The 17356-nt window shown below is 42.3% G+C and overlaps 1 protein-coding gene across 1 annotated transcript; it reads right to left on the bottom strand.

Annotated features, from left to right (window-relative positions):
- Positions 1 to 2654: 2654 nt before the first annotated feature.
- On the bottom strand, positions 2655 to 15931 carry Cyp2a1 (cytochrome P450, family 2, subfamily a, polypeptide 1). Its single transcript, NM_012692.1, is given in 9 exon segments — positions 2655 to 3025; positions 6291 to 6432; positions 6947 to 7134; positions 7576 to 7714; positions 10915 to 11091; positions 12313 to 12473; positions 12691 to 12840; positions 15274 to 15436; positions 15736 to 15931. Coding segments are annotated over 9 exon segments (1479 nt in total). The 5' UTR covers positions 15913 to 15931; the 3' UTR covers positions 2655 to 2843.
- Between the last annotated feature and the right edge of the window lie 1425 nt (positions 15932 to 17356).

Raw genomic sequence — 17356 nt, 5'->3', positions numbered from 1 at the left:
TGCTATCCTGGGTTTTTTGGTATTACAAATGAGTTTGCAAATTGCTCTAACTCTATGACAAATTGTGTTGGAATTTTGATGGGGATTGCACTGAATCTGTAGATTGCTTTCAGCAAAATGGCAAGTTTTACTACATTAATCTTGCCAATCCATGAGTATGGGAGGTCTTTTCATCTTCTAAGATCTTCTTTAATTTCTTTCTTCAGAGACTTGGAGTTCTTGTCATACAGATCTTTCACTTGCTTGGTTAGAGTCACACCAAGTTATTTTACATCATTTGTTATTATTATGAAGGGTGCCCTCTCCCCTAATTTCTTTCTCAGCCTGTTTATCCTTTGAGTAGAGGAAGGTTACTGATTTATTTGAGTTAATTTTATATCCAACCACTTTTCTGAAGTTGTTTTTCAGCCTTAGGAGTTCTCTGGTGGAATTTTTGAGGTCACTTAAGTATACTCCCATAACATCTGCAAATAGTGAATTTTGACTTCTTCCTTTCCAATTTGTATCCCTTTGACCTGTTCTTGTTTTCTAATTGCCCTGACTAGGACTTTAAGTACTATATTGAATAGTTAGAGAGAGTGTGGACAACCTTGTCTAGTTCCTGATGTCAGAGGGATTGCTTCAACTTTCTCTCCATTTAGTTTGATGTTGGCTACTGGTTTGATGTATATTGTTTTTACTCTGTTTAGGTATGGGTCTTGATTTCCTGATCTTTCCAAGACTTTTATCATGAAGGGGTGTTGAATTTTGTCAAATGCTTTTTCAGTTCTAATGAGATGATTGTGTGGTTTTTTCTTTCAGTTTGTTTATAGAGTGGATTACTTTGATGCATTTCTGTATATTGAACCATCCCTGTATCCCTGGGATGAATCCTACTTGATCATGGTGAACGATTGCTTTGATATGTTCTTGGATTCGGTTTGCAAGGCTTTTATTGAGTACTTTTACATTGATATTCTTAAGGAATATTGGTGTGAAGTTCTATTTCTTTGTAGGTCTTTGTGTGCTTTTTAGGTATAAGCATAATTGTGGCTTCAAAGAACCACTTGGGCAGTGTTCCTTCTGTTTCTCTTTGGTGAAATAGGTTGAAGAACATTGGTATGTGTTCTTTATTGAAGGTCTCATAATTCTTCCCTAAACACATCTGGTCCTGGGCTTTCTTTGATTGGGATACTTTTATCAACTGTTTCTATTTCTTTATGGGTTTGGGACCACTTGAATGTTTTATCTGATCCTCATTTAACTTTGGTACCTGGTATCTGGTGGGCTCCTCTTTGGATCGGTATTGAAGGGAAATGGGGTCTCACTTGTGGCCTTAGTAGTGAGAGCACTCCTGGAGGACTAGCTCTGTCTGGGGAGGTTTTGAATCTGGAGGGTTGTGGGGCAGACTTAGCTCTGGGCGCAGATGGAGACCAGAAGAATCCTCCTTTGCTTCTTAAGTTGATGACTTCAGTGCAGTTGATGATGAATGTGCTTCAGTGTTACAGAGCTGTGAAACACCATGGCCACAGAGATTAAATCTTACTGGAATGCACCATGCTCAAAAATTAGAAAGTGTGAATAAATTACCGGTGAATAATTTTGCGAAGAGGCCAAGACCAGCGAAGGAAAGTGAATGAGAACATAGGTAGTGATATATATGTAAGAAGTTGCCAGTGAGAAATGTATTTCTTTGTAGGCTAATAAAAACACTACAAAGATATAAAGAATATAAAAAAGATATAAAATATGCATGAGACATAGTGTGGCCTTGCATTCTTTCCAGCTCTCATCCTTGCCATCCCACAGTCCCCTGTGTTTCCCACAGTGGAATTTACTCAAACCTCCTGGTGGATTTCATCCTTCCATTTTCTACTTATTTCTTAGTTACCAGGAATCACTCCAAAAAGAGATGCAGTGCAGCTGTAAATATTGATATTCTCATTTTAATGGTGGGGAAATGAGAGCCCAGAAGCAGAAAATTCAGAATAAACAGGATAAACAAAGGTTCAAGTGCTTTGGCCTGAAGGTCTCTCAGTCATGAGCTCCCTGTTATCCTCTCTGTCCCATGTGTAGTGTCTCCATAGGAAAACAGAAGCCTTGATGACACAACAGCTGTCGAAATGGCCCAAGGAAAGTTAAGCTTCTGTTCAGTTCCTTCATAGGGCAGCAGTGGCAGTGGGGGTGGGGGTGGAGTTTGATAAATTAGAACCCACTGGTATGTGACTGTCAAACTAGTTTTTATTATTTCCCTGATCATGTACAATGCAAACTCTCTCTCTCTCTCTCTCTCTCTCTCTCTCTCTCTCTCTCTCTCTCTCTCTCCATATATATATATACATATATATACATATATATATATATATATATAAATTTTTTTCTTTTTTTCTTTTTTCTTTTGAGATAAGCTCTCACTGTGTAGTCCTGGCAGACATGGTAGAGAGCCATGTTCCCTCCCTCCTGAATGCTGGTGATAGAGTCCAAAACATCAATCCTAGCTAACTTGAGTTTTTTCCACCTCAGTTTAGGTTCAAATTTGTAAGTTCCATCTTTGCAACCTGTACGTTGGACTTGGGGACATGCTGCTCTTGTGTAGAGGACTGAGAGAAGGACAGGACAGCTTCTGCAGAGGTGAGCCACCTTTGCCCCATGAGTCTCAGTTGTTGTTACTGCTGCCCACTGAGTATTTCTTTCTTTTTATTAGGACTGTTACAATTTTACCAAAGTGAGAAGTCTTTTGTGTTTCTTCCATGGGTGTGGTCCCTTCTTAACCCTCATCTTCACCTCCCCTGTTCTCTCCACCTGCACCCTGGCCCCACTTCAGGCTCTCTCTCCCTCTTGCCCCACCTTGATTCAACTCAGAATCAGATGGGCATGAAGCTCATGGTGTACTTTGGTATGATCCTGGTAAACCCCAAGGGTTTGGGGGACTCGTTGATGTCTTCTAGTTTCATTGGGAACTTGAAACGGAAGTTCTGTAAAATAGTGGTGAGCAGCAGGAAGAGCTCCATCTTAGCCAGGCCATCTCCCAAGCAGAATCGCTTCCCTGAAGAGGAGAGAGGGAAGGAGCACAGTTGGGAAGGAAGCTCTCACCGCTGCCTTGCCTCAGTGCCAAGTGCAAAGCTGTGTTCTCTTAAAGAGAAGGGGCTGCACTCTCTCCCTACTTATTCAATATAGTTCTTGAAGTTCAAGCCAGAGCAATCAGACAACAAAAGGAGATCAAGGGGATAAAGATTGGAAAAGAAGAAGTCAAAATATCACTATTTGCAGATGACATGATAGTGTATTTAAGTGATCCCAAAAGTTCCACCAGAGAACTACTAAAGCTGATAAACAACTTCAGCAAAGTGGCTGGGTATAAAATTAACTCAAATAAATCAGTTGCCTTCCTCTACACAAAAGAGAAACAAGCCGAGAAAGAAATTAGGGAAACGATACCCTTCATAATAGTCCCAAATAATATAAAATACCTTGGTGTGACTTTAACCAGGCAAGTAAAAGATCTGTACAATAAGAACTTCAAGACGCTGAAGAAAGAAATTGAAGAAGACCTCAGAAGATGGAAAGATCTCCCATGTTCATGGATTGGCAGGATTAATCTAGTAAAAATGACCATTTTACCAAAAGCGATCTACAGATTCAATGCAATCCCCATCAAAATACCAATCCAATTCTTCAAAGAGTTAGACAGAACAATTTGCAAATTCATCTAGAATAACAAAAAACCCAGGATAGCTAAAACTATCCTCAACAATAAAAGGACTTCAGGGGGAATCACTATCCCTGAACTCAAGCAGTATTACAGAGCAATAGTGATAAAAACTGCATGGTATTGGTACAGAGACAGACAGATAGATCAATGGAATAGAATTGAAGACTCAGAAATGAACCCACCTACCTATGGTCACTTGATTTTTGACAAAGGGGCCAAAACCATTCAATGGAAAAAAGATAGCATTTTCAGCAAATGGTGCTGGTTCAACTGGAGGTCAACATGTAGAAGAATGCAGATTGATCCATGCTTATCACGCTGTACAAAGCTTAAGTCCAAGTGGATCAAGGACCTCCACATCAAACCAGATACACTCAAACTAATAGGAAAAAAAGTGGGGAAGCATCTTGAACACATGGGCACTGGAGAAAATTTCCTGAACAAAACACCAATGGCTTATGCTCTAAGATCAAGAATCGACAAATGGGATCTCATAAAACTGCAAAGCTTCTGTAAGGCAAAGACACTGTGGTTAGGACAAAACGGCAACCAACAGATTGGGAAAAGATCTTTACCAATCCTACAACAGATAGAGGGCTTATATCCAAAATATACAAAGAACTCAAGAAGTTAGACCGCAGGGAGACAAATAACCCTATTAAAAATGGGGTTCAGCCCCAGTGAACGTGATTGTTGGGGGGAGGGCGGCAGTGGGGGAAGGGTGGGAGAATAGGACCCCCGTTGAAGGAATCAGAGAAAGAACTGGAAGAGCTTGAAGGGACTCGAAACCCCATATGAACAACAATGCCAACCAACCAGAGCTTCCAGGGACTAAGCCACTACCTAAAGACTATACATGGACTGACCCTGGACTCCAACCTCATAGGTAGCAATGAATAGCCTAGTAAGAGCACCAATGGAAGGGGAAGTCCTTGGTCCTGCTAAGACTGAACCCCCTGTGAATGTGATTGTTGGGGGGAGCGCGGCAATGGGGGGAGGGTGGGGAGGGGAACACCCATAAAGAAGGGGAGGGGGAGGGATTAGGGGGATGTTGGCCTGGAAACCGGGAAAGGGAATAACACTCGAAATGTTAATAAGAAATACTCAAGTTAATAAAGAAAAAAAGAAAAAAAAAAGGAGAAGGGGCTGCTATACTGGAGCATGAGGGATCATTAGGAAAGGCTCCTAACCCTCTTAAAACCCTGGTGTCCCTACACACAACGTGGGACAACTCATTTTAGGCTGGAGCAATATGGAGTACAGATGCTTCCTCTATCAATTATTAATTATCCTCTCAAATGTAGATGCTCTGCTGTGGCCTTGTTTATTTTTTTATTCTTTTAATTTTTTATGAGTCATCTATTTATCTATGTATGCATGCATGTATGTATACATGCATCTTTCTATCTATGTATCTATCTATCTATGCATCTATCTATCTATGTATCTATCTATGCATCTATCTATGTCTCTATCTATCTATGTATCTATCTATGCATCTATCTATGTATCTATGTATCTATGTATCTATGTATCTATGTATCTATGTATCTATGTATCTATGTATCTATGTATCTATGTATGTATGTATCTATCTATCTATCTATCTACCTACCTATTATTTATTTATTTTTAGTTTTTGAAGTCATGGTTTCCTCCATGTAGCCTGGGTTGTCCTGTAACTCACTCTATAGTCCCAGGCTGGTGTTGAACTCAGATATCCACCTGCTTCTGCTGTGGCCTTGTTTATTTTTTTATTCTTTTAATTTTTTATGAGTCATCTATTTATCTATGTATGCATGCATGTATGTATACATGCATCTTTCTATCTATGTATCTATCTATCTATGTATCTATCTATCTATGTATCTATCTATGCATCTATCTATGTATCTATGTATCTATGTATCTATGTATCTATGTATCTATGTATCTATGTATCTATGTATCTATGTATCTATGTATCTATCTATGTATCTATGTATCTATCTATCTATCTATCTATCTATCTATCTATCTATCTATCTATCTATCTATCTATCACTCTATAGTCCCAGGCTGGTGTTGAACTCAGATATCCACCAGTACTGTGGTTAAAGGCATGCACCTATACCACCTGGTTGTTATCCCACTTTTAAGAGTCTGAAGATGGGGCTGGGAGATGGCTCATTGGTTAAGAGCACTGTCTGTTCTTCTGAAGATCCAAGGTTCAATTCTCAGCAGCCACATGGCAGCTCATAATCATCTATAAGTTCAGTTCCAAGGCATCTGACAACCTCACACCATTGCACATTAAATAAATTACTTAAAAAATAAAGAAAAACAAACAATTATTTAAAAGCTGCATTAGAAAGAGTGTGAAGAAATTGCTTGCATGAGCATCACCTAGGAAAGTTGGTATTCCCAACCCCTCCCCGGTCTCTGACACAGATCACTGGTCCCAGGGATCCTCTCACCTGCATCCAGCATGTCTGGTGCTTGGGAGGTGCAGGGGCTATACCTGGTTAGCCTGATTCTAGGCAGCATCACAGACAGGGAAGCTGGCATGTGCTACCCATGTTGGTGTGAACAGTAGTTCAATAACCCACTGTCTCCTTACCAGTGGAGAAAGGGAGGAAAGCAGCATTTTTCTTCAACTGTCCCTTGTCATCCAGGAAGTTCTGGGGGTCGAAGTCTTTGGGGCTAGGGAAGAACTTTGGGTCTGTCATCAGAGAACCTAATATAGGGAACACATCGGTGCCCTGGAAGAGGGAAGAAAGGAGATTTTAGAAGATGGGTTGATGGAGAAAGGATGTCCAAATATAGACAACTGCAAGGCACAGAGTTGGAGGTCTCCTCAGGAAAAGGCATTAGGGAATAGGAGATTTGAGGGGCTACGATATGTGCCATCAGCAATTGGAGATTTGAGCTCCAGGGGATCATGTGCTAAGATAGGGTGTTAGTGTGACAGCAGGCCTTTGCCTCTAGCCCAGGAGTTGAGAGATTGGAAGGTAGCAAGGCAGAAGAGTAGATAGAAAATGGAGTTCAAAGCAGCTGGACAAGAATTTGGGGACATGTGGATGAATTCCCCTAGGTACTAAGTATAGGAGAGGTGACAATAACCTAAGGAGAGGACTCCGGTGAGGCTGATATGGTAGTTAGAGGAATTCTTTGGTTGGAGGAATTAGAGTGGAGTTAGATAGCTACAGATGGAAAGAAGCCCTGAAGCATCAGTAAGTGGGCTGGAGGCCCCTCCTGGATGGGCATGGCTGCTACCTTGGGGAGGAAGAAGCCACGGAAGGTTGTGTTCTTGATAATCCTTCGAGGAATGCCCAAGGGAGCCAAGTTAGAAAATCTTTGGATCTCATTGATCACAGCCTGGGTGTAGGGCATCTTCATGTGGTCCTCATACTGAGGCTGTCGGTTCCTGCCGATCACCTGCTCAATTTCCTCATGGACCTTGGCTGAAAGACAAGCGGAGATGGGGTATTTTTAAAAATCCAGAGGCCTCAAAGCAGGTGGAATAGTTCACATGTGTACCACTGCATGTATTACATGTCTCTGTAAATAACATGCATTTAAACCATTTAAACATATATCCATACCTAAATGCTGGACAGGGTCATTTTATCCTTTTCGTGACAGAATCATGGTGGGGAGAAGAAGCAGGAGTCAGGGAAGAGAACAGAGAGCAGAGATCTGGAAGTCAGAGTGAAATCAATTTGGGAATGTCTAATATTTTAAGTTTGTGAGAACTGTGTTTATGCATTTAATATGCCCCTGTCTCTGCATAGCTGAGCATGACTGAGCATCCAGGAACCTGGGAGAAGTGAGGGTCATTGTTAGGTTGTAAGCAGTTGGAGAGTCTGCGGTTCCCAACTTCCCTGCCACATAGCCAGCCTCACCCTCCACATCTGGATGCTTCATGAGTAGAAGGAAGCCGTAGCGTAGTGTGGAGCTGACTGTCTCAGACCCAGCAAAGAAGAGGCTTAGTGTTGTCATCACTAGGTTCTTCATGTGGAACTCTGAATTGCCATTTTTCTCCTGCAGAGAGAGAGAGAGAGAGAGAGAGAGAGAGAGAGAGAGAGAGAGAGAGAGAGAGAGGGCATAAATCTATCATTTTGTCATCCTTGGGGAACATTAAGGGTTTTAATTTTCTGAAACATTTCTAGTAATTCTTTTATAAATAATTTTATTAATTCTTTGAGAATTTCATTTATTGTATTGTGAATATATTCATACCCCTCCTCCAAACCCTCCCAGATGAATCCCCTTCCATACCCACTGAACCTTGAGTCCTTATTTTTCAGACGTATACATGAAATGCACTTTAAACGTATTCCCCTCTATTATTTTCTACTTTCCATTTTTTTGAACCATTTCTTATTCCTAATAAGTCTCCTTCCTATTTTCCTGTTTGTTGGGGGTGTTGTGGGTAACTGCTTATAATTAGGTGTGGCTGCATGCATATGGGCGAGGGGTTCTTTACTTGAGAAAGGTCAATTTACTAGTAGCCACACTGCAAAGGAATATTATTTCATCGTCTCTAAACAGCCGTCAACTGTGGATTAAGTTCCTCATGGAGGAGAGGGATGCAATAGGCAGCACTTCTGCAATTTCCTTTGGATCTAGTTCTCATAGGGTCCAGACCAATCGTTGGAAAAAGATCTCCAGGCTGTGTTAGCAGTCTTGGGTTTGCATGAGAAGCTTTGCTCATTTCTCTGTCTAGGTGACTGTCATTCATTTTAGGGATGGAAGAATAATATCAACTAACCAACCAGACTCCACGAGAGCTCCCAGGGCCTAAACCACCAACCAAAGCGTACCCATGGAAGGACCCGTGGCTTCAGCTGCATATGTAGCAAAGGATGGCATTGTCCAGCATCAATAGGAGGAAAAGCCCTTGGTCTAGTGAAGGCTCTTTTTCTCAATGTAAGGGAATGCTAGGGGGTTGAGGTGGGAGTGGGTGGATGGGGGTGGTAGCATCCCCATAGAGGCAGAGGGAGGGGAAGGGGATATGAGAGAGGGGACAAAGGGAATAACATTTGATGTGTAATACATAATTATCCAAGAAAAATAAAATTAAACTAAAATAAAACCAGATACACTGGAACTAATAGAACAGAAAGTGGGAAAGGGTCTTGAACACATGGGCACCAGGGAGAGTTTCCTAAACAAAACACCAATGGCTTATGCTCTAAGATCAAGAATTGACAAATACTACTTCATAAAGTTGCAAAGCTTCTGTAAGGCAAAGGACACTGTCATTAGGACAAATCGACAACCAACAGATTGGGAAAAGATCTTTACCAATCCCACATCCGATAGAGGGCTAATGTTAAATATATACAAAGAACTCAAGAAGTTAGACTCCAGAGAATCAAATAACCCCATTAAAAATGGAGTAAAGAGCTAAGCAAAGAATTCTCAGCTTAGGAATATGGTTGAGAAGTACCTAAAGAAATGTTCAACCTCCTTAGTCATCAGGGAAATGCAAATCAAAACAACTCTGAGATTCCACCTCACACCAGTTAGAATGGCAAAGGTCAAAAACGAAGGTGACAACAGATGCTGGTAAGGATGTGGAGAAAGAGTAACACTCCTCCATTGTTGGTGGATTGTAATTTGATACAACCACTCTGGATATCATCCTGGAGGTTCCTCAGAAAATTGGACATAGTATTATGTGAGGACTCAGCTATACCATTCCTGGGCATATACTCAAAAGATGCTCCAACATATAACAAAGACACACTCTCCACTATGTTCATAACAGCCTTATTTATAATAGCCAGAAGCTGGAAAGAAACTAGATGTTCTTCAACAGAGAAATATATACAAAAAATATAGTAAATTTACACAATGGAGTACTACACTGCTATTAAAAATAATGACTTCATGAAATTCTTAGGCAAATGGATGGAACTAAAAAATATCATCCTAAGTGAGGTAACCCAACACATGGTATGCACTCACTGAGAAGTAAATATTAGTCCAAAAACTTGGAATACCCAAGATAGAATTCAGAGACCACATGAAACTCAAGAAGAAGAAAGACTCAAGTGAGTATGCTTCAGTCCTTCTTGAAAGGGGGAACAAAAATACTCAAAGAAGGAAATACAAAGACAAAGTTTGGAGCAGAGTCTGAAGGAAAGGCCATTCAGAGACTGCCCTACAGGTGGATTCATCCCATTGACATCCTCTAAACTCACACAATATTGTGGATGCCAAGAAATATATGTTGACAGGATCCTCATATAGCTGTCTCCTGAGAGGCTCTGCCAGAGCGTGACAATTACAGAGGCAGATGCTTGCAGTCAACCATTGAACTGAGAAAATGGTCCCATATGGAGGAGTTAGAGAAAGGACTGAAGGAGCTGAAGGGGTTTGCCACCCTATAAGAAGAACAACAATATTAACCAACCAGACCCACCAGAGCTCCCAGTGACTAAACCATCCCAAGAGTACACAGGGATGTACCTATTGCTTCAGCCATATGTATAACAGAGGATGGCCTTGTTGGGTATCAATGGGAGGAGAGACCCTTGGTCCTGTCTGGGCTCGATGCCCCAGTGTAGGGGAATGTCAGCACAGGGAGGTGGCAGGGAGTGTTGTGTGGGTGGGAGAGAATCCTCATAGAAGCATGAGGAGATAGCAGGTTTCTGGAAGGGAAACCAAGAAAGGGGATAATATCTGAAATAGAAATAAAAAATCCAATAAAAGAAAAAAACACAAAAATGAAAAACAATAAAAAAATTACTAGAACAGACAAAAGAAAAAAAAACCCAGGTCTTAGGCCACTGATGTGTACTGATGTGTATTTCCTAACAGAGATATGAAATGCTAGAGACCATGTGGCTAATAGTAAAAGCCTGAGAGCCATAGAGGCAAGGCTGTATAGTTTTCTGTCTCCATAAAGTCAGCATGCAAGTCTGGGCACACTTTCCCTCTTTGCGAAGTTTAGGCTCCACAGGGTCTTCGACAGTAGCTTCAGTGCATGCTAAGTAGTTGAACACTGAAAACAGTGTCTCATAGGGGAACACTGGAATATCGGTTGTCATGGTAATTTGCTAACCCATACCCTGGCTTGGATAAGGCTCAACAGGTGAAAGAGTGAGGTTTAACTATAACCGGGACTGTGAGGAGAATCATGGGCACTTAATGGGCCTATATTCCTCCTCCTTTTCTAGGATGATTTAGAGCTGCCCTGTTTTAGACATTCCATCCACCATGATTGGGATCACCTCTTGCATGCGGATGAGAAAGGAGTCAATGAAGTTCCTTGGGGAATTGGGGTCCAGGGTACTATGGTTCTGCCTCACTTTCTCTATCATGAAGTCTTCCAGTTTCTGAGTAACCTTGATGATCTGTTGCTGTGGTCCAGGCAGGTACTTCATCACTGAATGGAACATGTCATAGAGCTGGGGGGTGGGAGGAGAAAAGAAAAGGCTTGTCAGTGGCAACACCCGTGGGAGTGGGTCGAGTCTCAAGGGATCCATCCAGGTGTTCATGTATTTATGTTAGGATGAATTGCAACAAACAGCACCTCCACTCTTGAAAGAACTCTTTATATTCGTTTGAATATTTTACTTTTAATTATGTGCACGAGTGCAGGTGTACTCCCATAGAGTTTTGAAATGTTCAGCATAGGTAGTGGGAACTGAACTCGGTCCTCAGGATGAGCAGTGCATGCTCTTAAACCACTGAACTGTCAGAGGCCCCAGAGACCACAGTTTTCTAGGTGATTTAAAGAATGAAGGTCATTGTCTTACAATCCCAATGAACTGGATCAAAAGGGAACATTAGTAGACATTCAGTTATTTAACTGATTTTTGGATCAGACCATTACTCCAGGTTTCTAGTATTCAGGACATGAGTGTCGCAGTGAATCAAGTATCTATATGTTTGGGCATTTGAGAGGGCTAAGATTAGATGTCTTGATATTTGTTTGAGATTAGAATCGGTTTTTCACATAGTCAGGTCTTCATGGTGGGGTGGTTCAGGTTATAAGGTGTGAGACACACCTGTCAGATATTGTCTTGATGTGGGTTGTGTGTAGCTGGGAGACATATGGGTGTTTGGGGAAACAGTCCATCCAGAGGTCTGTGCTTGGTTGCCTTGGTTGAGGTGCCTGTCTACTCATTCCTGAATTTACCTGAGACAACAGGTGACTTTTGTGCCATTGTGTCAGTGGGATCTTTGGGGAGAACTGGGTGTATGGACTGAATAGCTTTACTGACCACAGTTTTGCAGAACTAGGTAGGTGTTCAGGATTGGAGGAGGGGGCCAGAGGTGGTCACTTGTATCCCTTGGGCAGTTGTCTAAATTTTCAGGAGGACCACATAGAGGATTTATTAGAGGTTAAGCTGGAGAAACCTGCCCAGGGAAGAGAGTCAAGCAGAGGGCTGTGTTCTCAGGCTACTGAGATATCCAGAGGACATTAGATTGTGAGCACTGGATAGCTTCTGTGGGCTCTGATGTAAAGGTTCAGTTTTCTGAAGTAAAGGCTGGTTTTGAGGGGAGCTTCTGTTTTTGAGGGGAGCTTTTGTTTGTAGCCATGAGAGTCAGGGTGGTCCTTGCCCTTTGTTGGTATGGTCAATGTGGGACACTATAAGGACAATTGGCAGAGCTGGATCTGTTACCTGCCCTGTGGGTGAAGCTGCAAATCTGTTCATTTGACCCATCATCTGCAGCAGTGACAGGAACTCCGTGTCCTCATAGTCGAAGCGTTCCCCGAAGACAATGGAGCTAATAACATTGGAGACTGTTTTGCTCAGGTAGATGGTGGGGTCAATGGGGGCTCCTGAGAGGGGTGACATTGTTTGGAAGACATTGGCATTATGAGGGAGAAGAGTTAGCAGATGGTGTGGGAATTGGAGTGAGGCACCAATCTCTCAGCACCAGATTCTGGGGATGGTTTGGTAGGCGGTCTTCCCCGCCCTTCTTATCCACAACCCATAGGGTCTAGGTGTCAGGGATGTTCTTTCTCTTGCCCAAACACTTAATGGTCTCTTGCTTACCACAAGTGCCCTGCAACATCTTGATCAAATAGCCTGCCTCCTCCAGGATACGCTCCTCTACACCACGCTTGCCCACACCAAAATCTCTCAATGTGGCTATAGAGAGGCGCCTGAGTTGTTTTGCCCGCTCCCCACTGCTGAATGCCACGCCTGTAGAGATATAAATATAAGGGGTCAGGAGAAGTAGACTGAGGCTGAGGATGGATGAGGCCCACCCTGGAAAGGGGTTCTAAGGGGGAAAGAAAAGAGACAAAGTTGGATAGAAATGGCAAGGACACAAAAGACACAAACACAGACTGTGCATCAGACACAGTCAGAGAAAGAAAGTTGAAACAAGTCAGCCAGGCAAATAAAAAGAGACTTACAGACAGAATGCAGCAAAGGGTCCTGGAAATGGCAAAATCAATCAATATTGAGCATTTTCTGAAAACAGCAAATCCCCATTAAAGCAAGGACAGCCTACCCAGAAACATACCCTGGTGTTGAGGTTTTTGTCTTTTATTGTTTCCTATAACAGTAAGTGTTGGCCTCTAAGATTTGGAGTCTGTAGTTTGTCTGAGTGATCCTGCCCGCAGTTCATTCTGATTGGTAAATAAAGATGTCAGCAGCTAATAGCTGGGAGAAGAGACTTGTGGTGCTTAGTTTTCTGGGGCTAGAGAGCATGAGGAAGGAGAATGGGATTGAGGAGCCTCTGTGGAAGCCATGGAAGAAGAAAGAGCAGAAGGTAGAAGGAGAGACACCATGTGCTATGGGCCAAGACAGTGTGGCCAAAAGGGCTCCTCAGTTGGGTCAAGAATAGCAAATATGGTATAAAGAAACTTGTAAAGTATTAACTTGGGGCTTTCAATAGGAAAATGGATTCTAACAGCATGGAGGGTAGGCAGCTGCCCAGCTATTGTGCTGCATAAGGCAGACTAAAATATAAAGGCTGTGTGTGCCTTTCATCAGGGAAAGGTGGGAAGAAACCCTGAGCCAGGATTTTTTATTATTTTATTACCACTCCCTGATTCTTGGCTCTGGTTTTGTGTGTCTTGAGCTGTAGTCACCGCTATATTTTGACCCTAGGTAGAAGTAGTCATTTGTGTGTCCTTCAGTTCTTCAAGGAACGAGATACACTCTCTGTGTTAAATTTTAACTACAGAATTAATGTTATAAAGATATTTGGCTCTTTGTGGATTTTCTCTTTATTTTGAACTTTCTTGCTTATAACCAGTGTTTTGCTGTTCAAGGCCATTTTATACTTCTGTAGCTTTGGCCAGCACTTACCAGACTGTGACGTTCTATAAGCATTATACACATCTTAGGGACAACACATGGAGTATGTAAAACAGCATTTAAAAATACAGGCAGTGGGGGGCAGCAAAGCTGGCTCTGCACTCAAGAGCACTGGCTGACCTTGCAGAGGACCTGTGCTTGTACCCCAGCACTCACCTGGCAGCTCATAACCCTGGAACTCAGGGAACCCCTGGAGTTCAGGAGATCTGACTCCATCTTTTTGCTTCCATGGGCACCAGGCACACACACTGTGCAGAGATGTGCTTGAGAGCCCAGCACCCATAGATGGAAAAGTAAGAACAAAGAATCTAAAAAACCAATCCAGAGGCATCAGGAGTGAATGCCTGAGACCTGCAACTGATGCTCTGTGTGTGGATAAATGTTTAAGAAGGATAAAAATATCAGCTAAATTAAAAAGGAGTCATCCATCTAGGAGAATGCCGAGAGGTTGTGTGTGTGTGCGTGCGTGTGTGTGTGTTTGTGTGTGTGTGTGTTTGTGTGTGTGTGTTTGTGTGTGTGTGTTTGTGTGTGTGTGTGTGTGTGTGTGTGTGTGTGAGAGAGAGAGAGAGAGAGAGAGAGAGGGAGAGAGAGAGAGAGAGAGAGAGAGAGAGAGAGAGAGAGAGAGAAGAGCAGCAATGGCCAGATGTAGTAAGAAATTTGATTTCTTTGAAAAATACAGAACTATTATAGAAATATGTTTCTGTTTACTCCCAGGTATGGCATATGGGGCTGGTTCAGGTTGTCCAAAGCAGGAGGTTATGATTTTGCCAGCTGCAGATAGTTTCTGAGAGTGTGTGACACTCAGGATACTGGGACTCCTCAAGGTTGTGTAAATGCAAGGACCCTGAGAAATTGGTTTTGGCTATTGGTTAGTTGCTGTTGCTTGTGATTTGTTAAGTAGTCTTATGTAAAGAAATAACAACAAGAAGAAATTAGATATCCTGACAGAGAAGATAAAACTTTCCCTAAGGAGCTCGTCACTCCTAATCAGCAGGAAATAATCTAACAGTAATGTCCCCTTTCACCTCTATCTCCTTTTCTTTCCTATCTAGTGATAGGTGGTAGAAAGGGCGGAAGAAAACGGTAGAGAAGGATGGAAGAAAGAACCCACAGAATTTGCAAAAGTCTGTTTTCAATCTCAGAAATGCTAGGGAGGGTCACAATGAGAGCCAACATTCAACATGGATATGGAGAGAAATTCAGAGAACTCTGTACAGCCTTGAGGGAGAGATGAGTTAGTATGAAGGCTACTTAAATGACGCCAACAAATGTCCTTGGGCATGTTCCCCAATGTGGTATCCTCCTCACCATAGCCTTTGAAGAGTGTATTGTAGGTAGCCTGTTCGCCTCGTCCACTGAACTCCTCAGCTTGGTCCACCAAAGCCTCTTTGACTGCATCGTATCCATAAAGCACCACAACCCGGCGAGGCCCAAGGTGGATGGTGAACACAGGACCATAGCGCTCACTGAGCTGATGTGGGGTAGATGGGGGCTGTTAGATGACTTATTCACTGAACTGGACCAGTACACAGAGGTCAGATTATGTGTTACTCTACAAATAAATGATTGAAAAACAAAGAAACAAAGAAACAAACAACAAACAAAACAAACAACAAACAACAAACCAAAGACTTGAAATAGCTCCTTATCTTTCTAAACTCCACTAATACAAGACTTTGGATTCCTCTATGAATCTTCTGCCACAAAACATGCAAAACATCACAGCCTCTTGTGCTCCCATGTCCCATCCATCCCCTCATCCAGTGATACCTGTGTGATGGAACTGTATACGTCTTTTGTATTCAGCTGCAGATAATTTCCAATGAAAGGCAAAGGAGTGGGTCCTGGAGGCAATCTCCCCCTGATTTTCTGCTGCCAGAGGGACACCAAGAGCATGACGCTCAGGGAGGCCAATATGACCACCAGAAGCAGTCCTGTGTCCAGCATAGTGGCCAGTGAGGATTGACAGGCTGATAGCCAAGGCTGAGATAGTACCTTTATACTCCCAGGGACACAGGATGGCCTTTGCTCCTGTTTGTCTAGTTGAGTCTTTAACCCTCCAATCCTATCTCCTAACACTGACCCTGTCTTTGTTGCAACACCCACAACATGGGCAAATAGGAAGACCTCTGGGTGGCAGGCTTACTTCAAAATTCTTAAAGCCTCGGTGTGCTTTGGTGTGTTGATACAATGCAGTCAAAGAGGCTTTGGTGGACCAAGCTGAGGGTTTTAGTGGACAAGGTGAACAGGCCAACATATAATACACTCTTCAAATGCTATGATGAGATTGGTGCTGTATTGGGGACTGTGGCTATTATCAGGAGGCTGTCCATTTCTGGGTCCACCAGATCAAATCTAGAACTAAAAATCTATATTTGTATGGTTGAGCTCATGAAGAAAGCCCTCATAGATGTAAATGTTGTGGTCTGTGATAGAATTCACATTCTTAGATTTGACTGGAACAATACAGGAAACATGGCTTCAGGCATTAAATGTTGTTCTCAAGATTCATTTATTTCTTTCATGTATATGAGTACACTGTCACTGTCTTCAGACACACCAGTAGTGGGCATTGAATCCCATTACAGATAATTGTGAGTCACCATGTGGTTGCTGGGAATTTGAACTCAGGACCTCTGGAAGAGCTGTCAGTGCTCTTAACCACTGAGCCATCTCTCCAGGCCTGGCAATGTATCCAATGTATCCTTTTTAAAAAAGATTATCTTCTTTTATATATTTCTTTATGGATCTTATTGTGTTAATTTTTTATGTAATATGAAGGTTTCTCTTCCATTTAAGTCTGGGTAACAATTGGGCACACTGTCCAAAGATGCCAAAAGATTTAGAGGAATCCTTTGGAAATGGGGTCACACATGGTTGTAAGCCACCATGTGGGTTCTAGGAATAAAACCTGGGTCTTCTACAAGAGCAACAAGTGCTCTTACCCACAGAGTCATCTCTGGAGTCCTAGAGTCTAGATGGTTTAGTCTTTTTATTAGGAGAAAAATATTAGTAAGGAAAACAGGAAAGATTCCAAACTATGGACTGGAAGGTCACATGGCAAGAAGGATCTGTGGGTGCTGAGTTTCTGGTACAAGTGGATGAAAATTCCAGTAGGAGACTAAAGTGGGCACCTGAGCCCAGATTGGTCCTGTACTGTGTCTTCATATATGTTATTTTTCTCCCTCCCTCTTTCCCTCTCTCTGTACCTTTTTCCTTCCTTCCTTTCTTTTTCCTTCCTTCCTTCCTTCCTTCCTTCCTTCCTTCCTTCCTTCCTTCTTTCCTTCCTTTCTTTTTTCTTTCTTTCTTTTCCACAGAGTGTTTCTCTCTTTAGCTCTGACTGTTCTAGAACACACTCTGTAGACCAATTTGGCGTCAAACTCACAGAGTT

Source organism: Rattus norvegicus, chromosome 1 (assembly GCF_036323735.1).
Source record: "Rattus norvegicus strain BN/NHsdMcwi chromosome 1, GRCr8, whole genome shotgun sequence".
Classification (NCBI taxonomy): Eukaryota; Metazoa; Chordata; class Mammalia; order Rodentia; family Muridae; genus Rattus; species Rattus norvegicus.
Note: the sequence above shows the minus strand (reverse complement) of the source record. Positions and strands in the feature narration are given on the sequence as shown.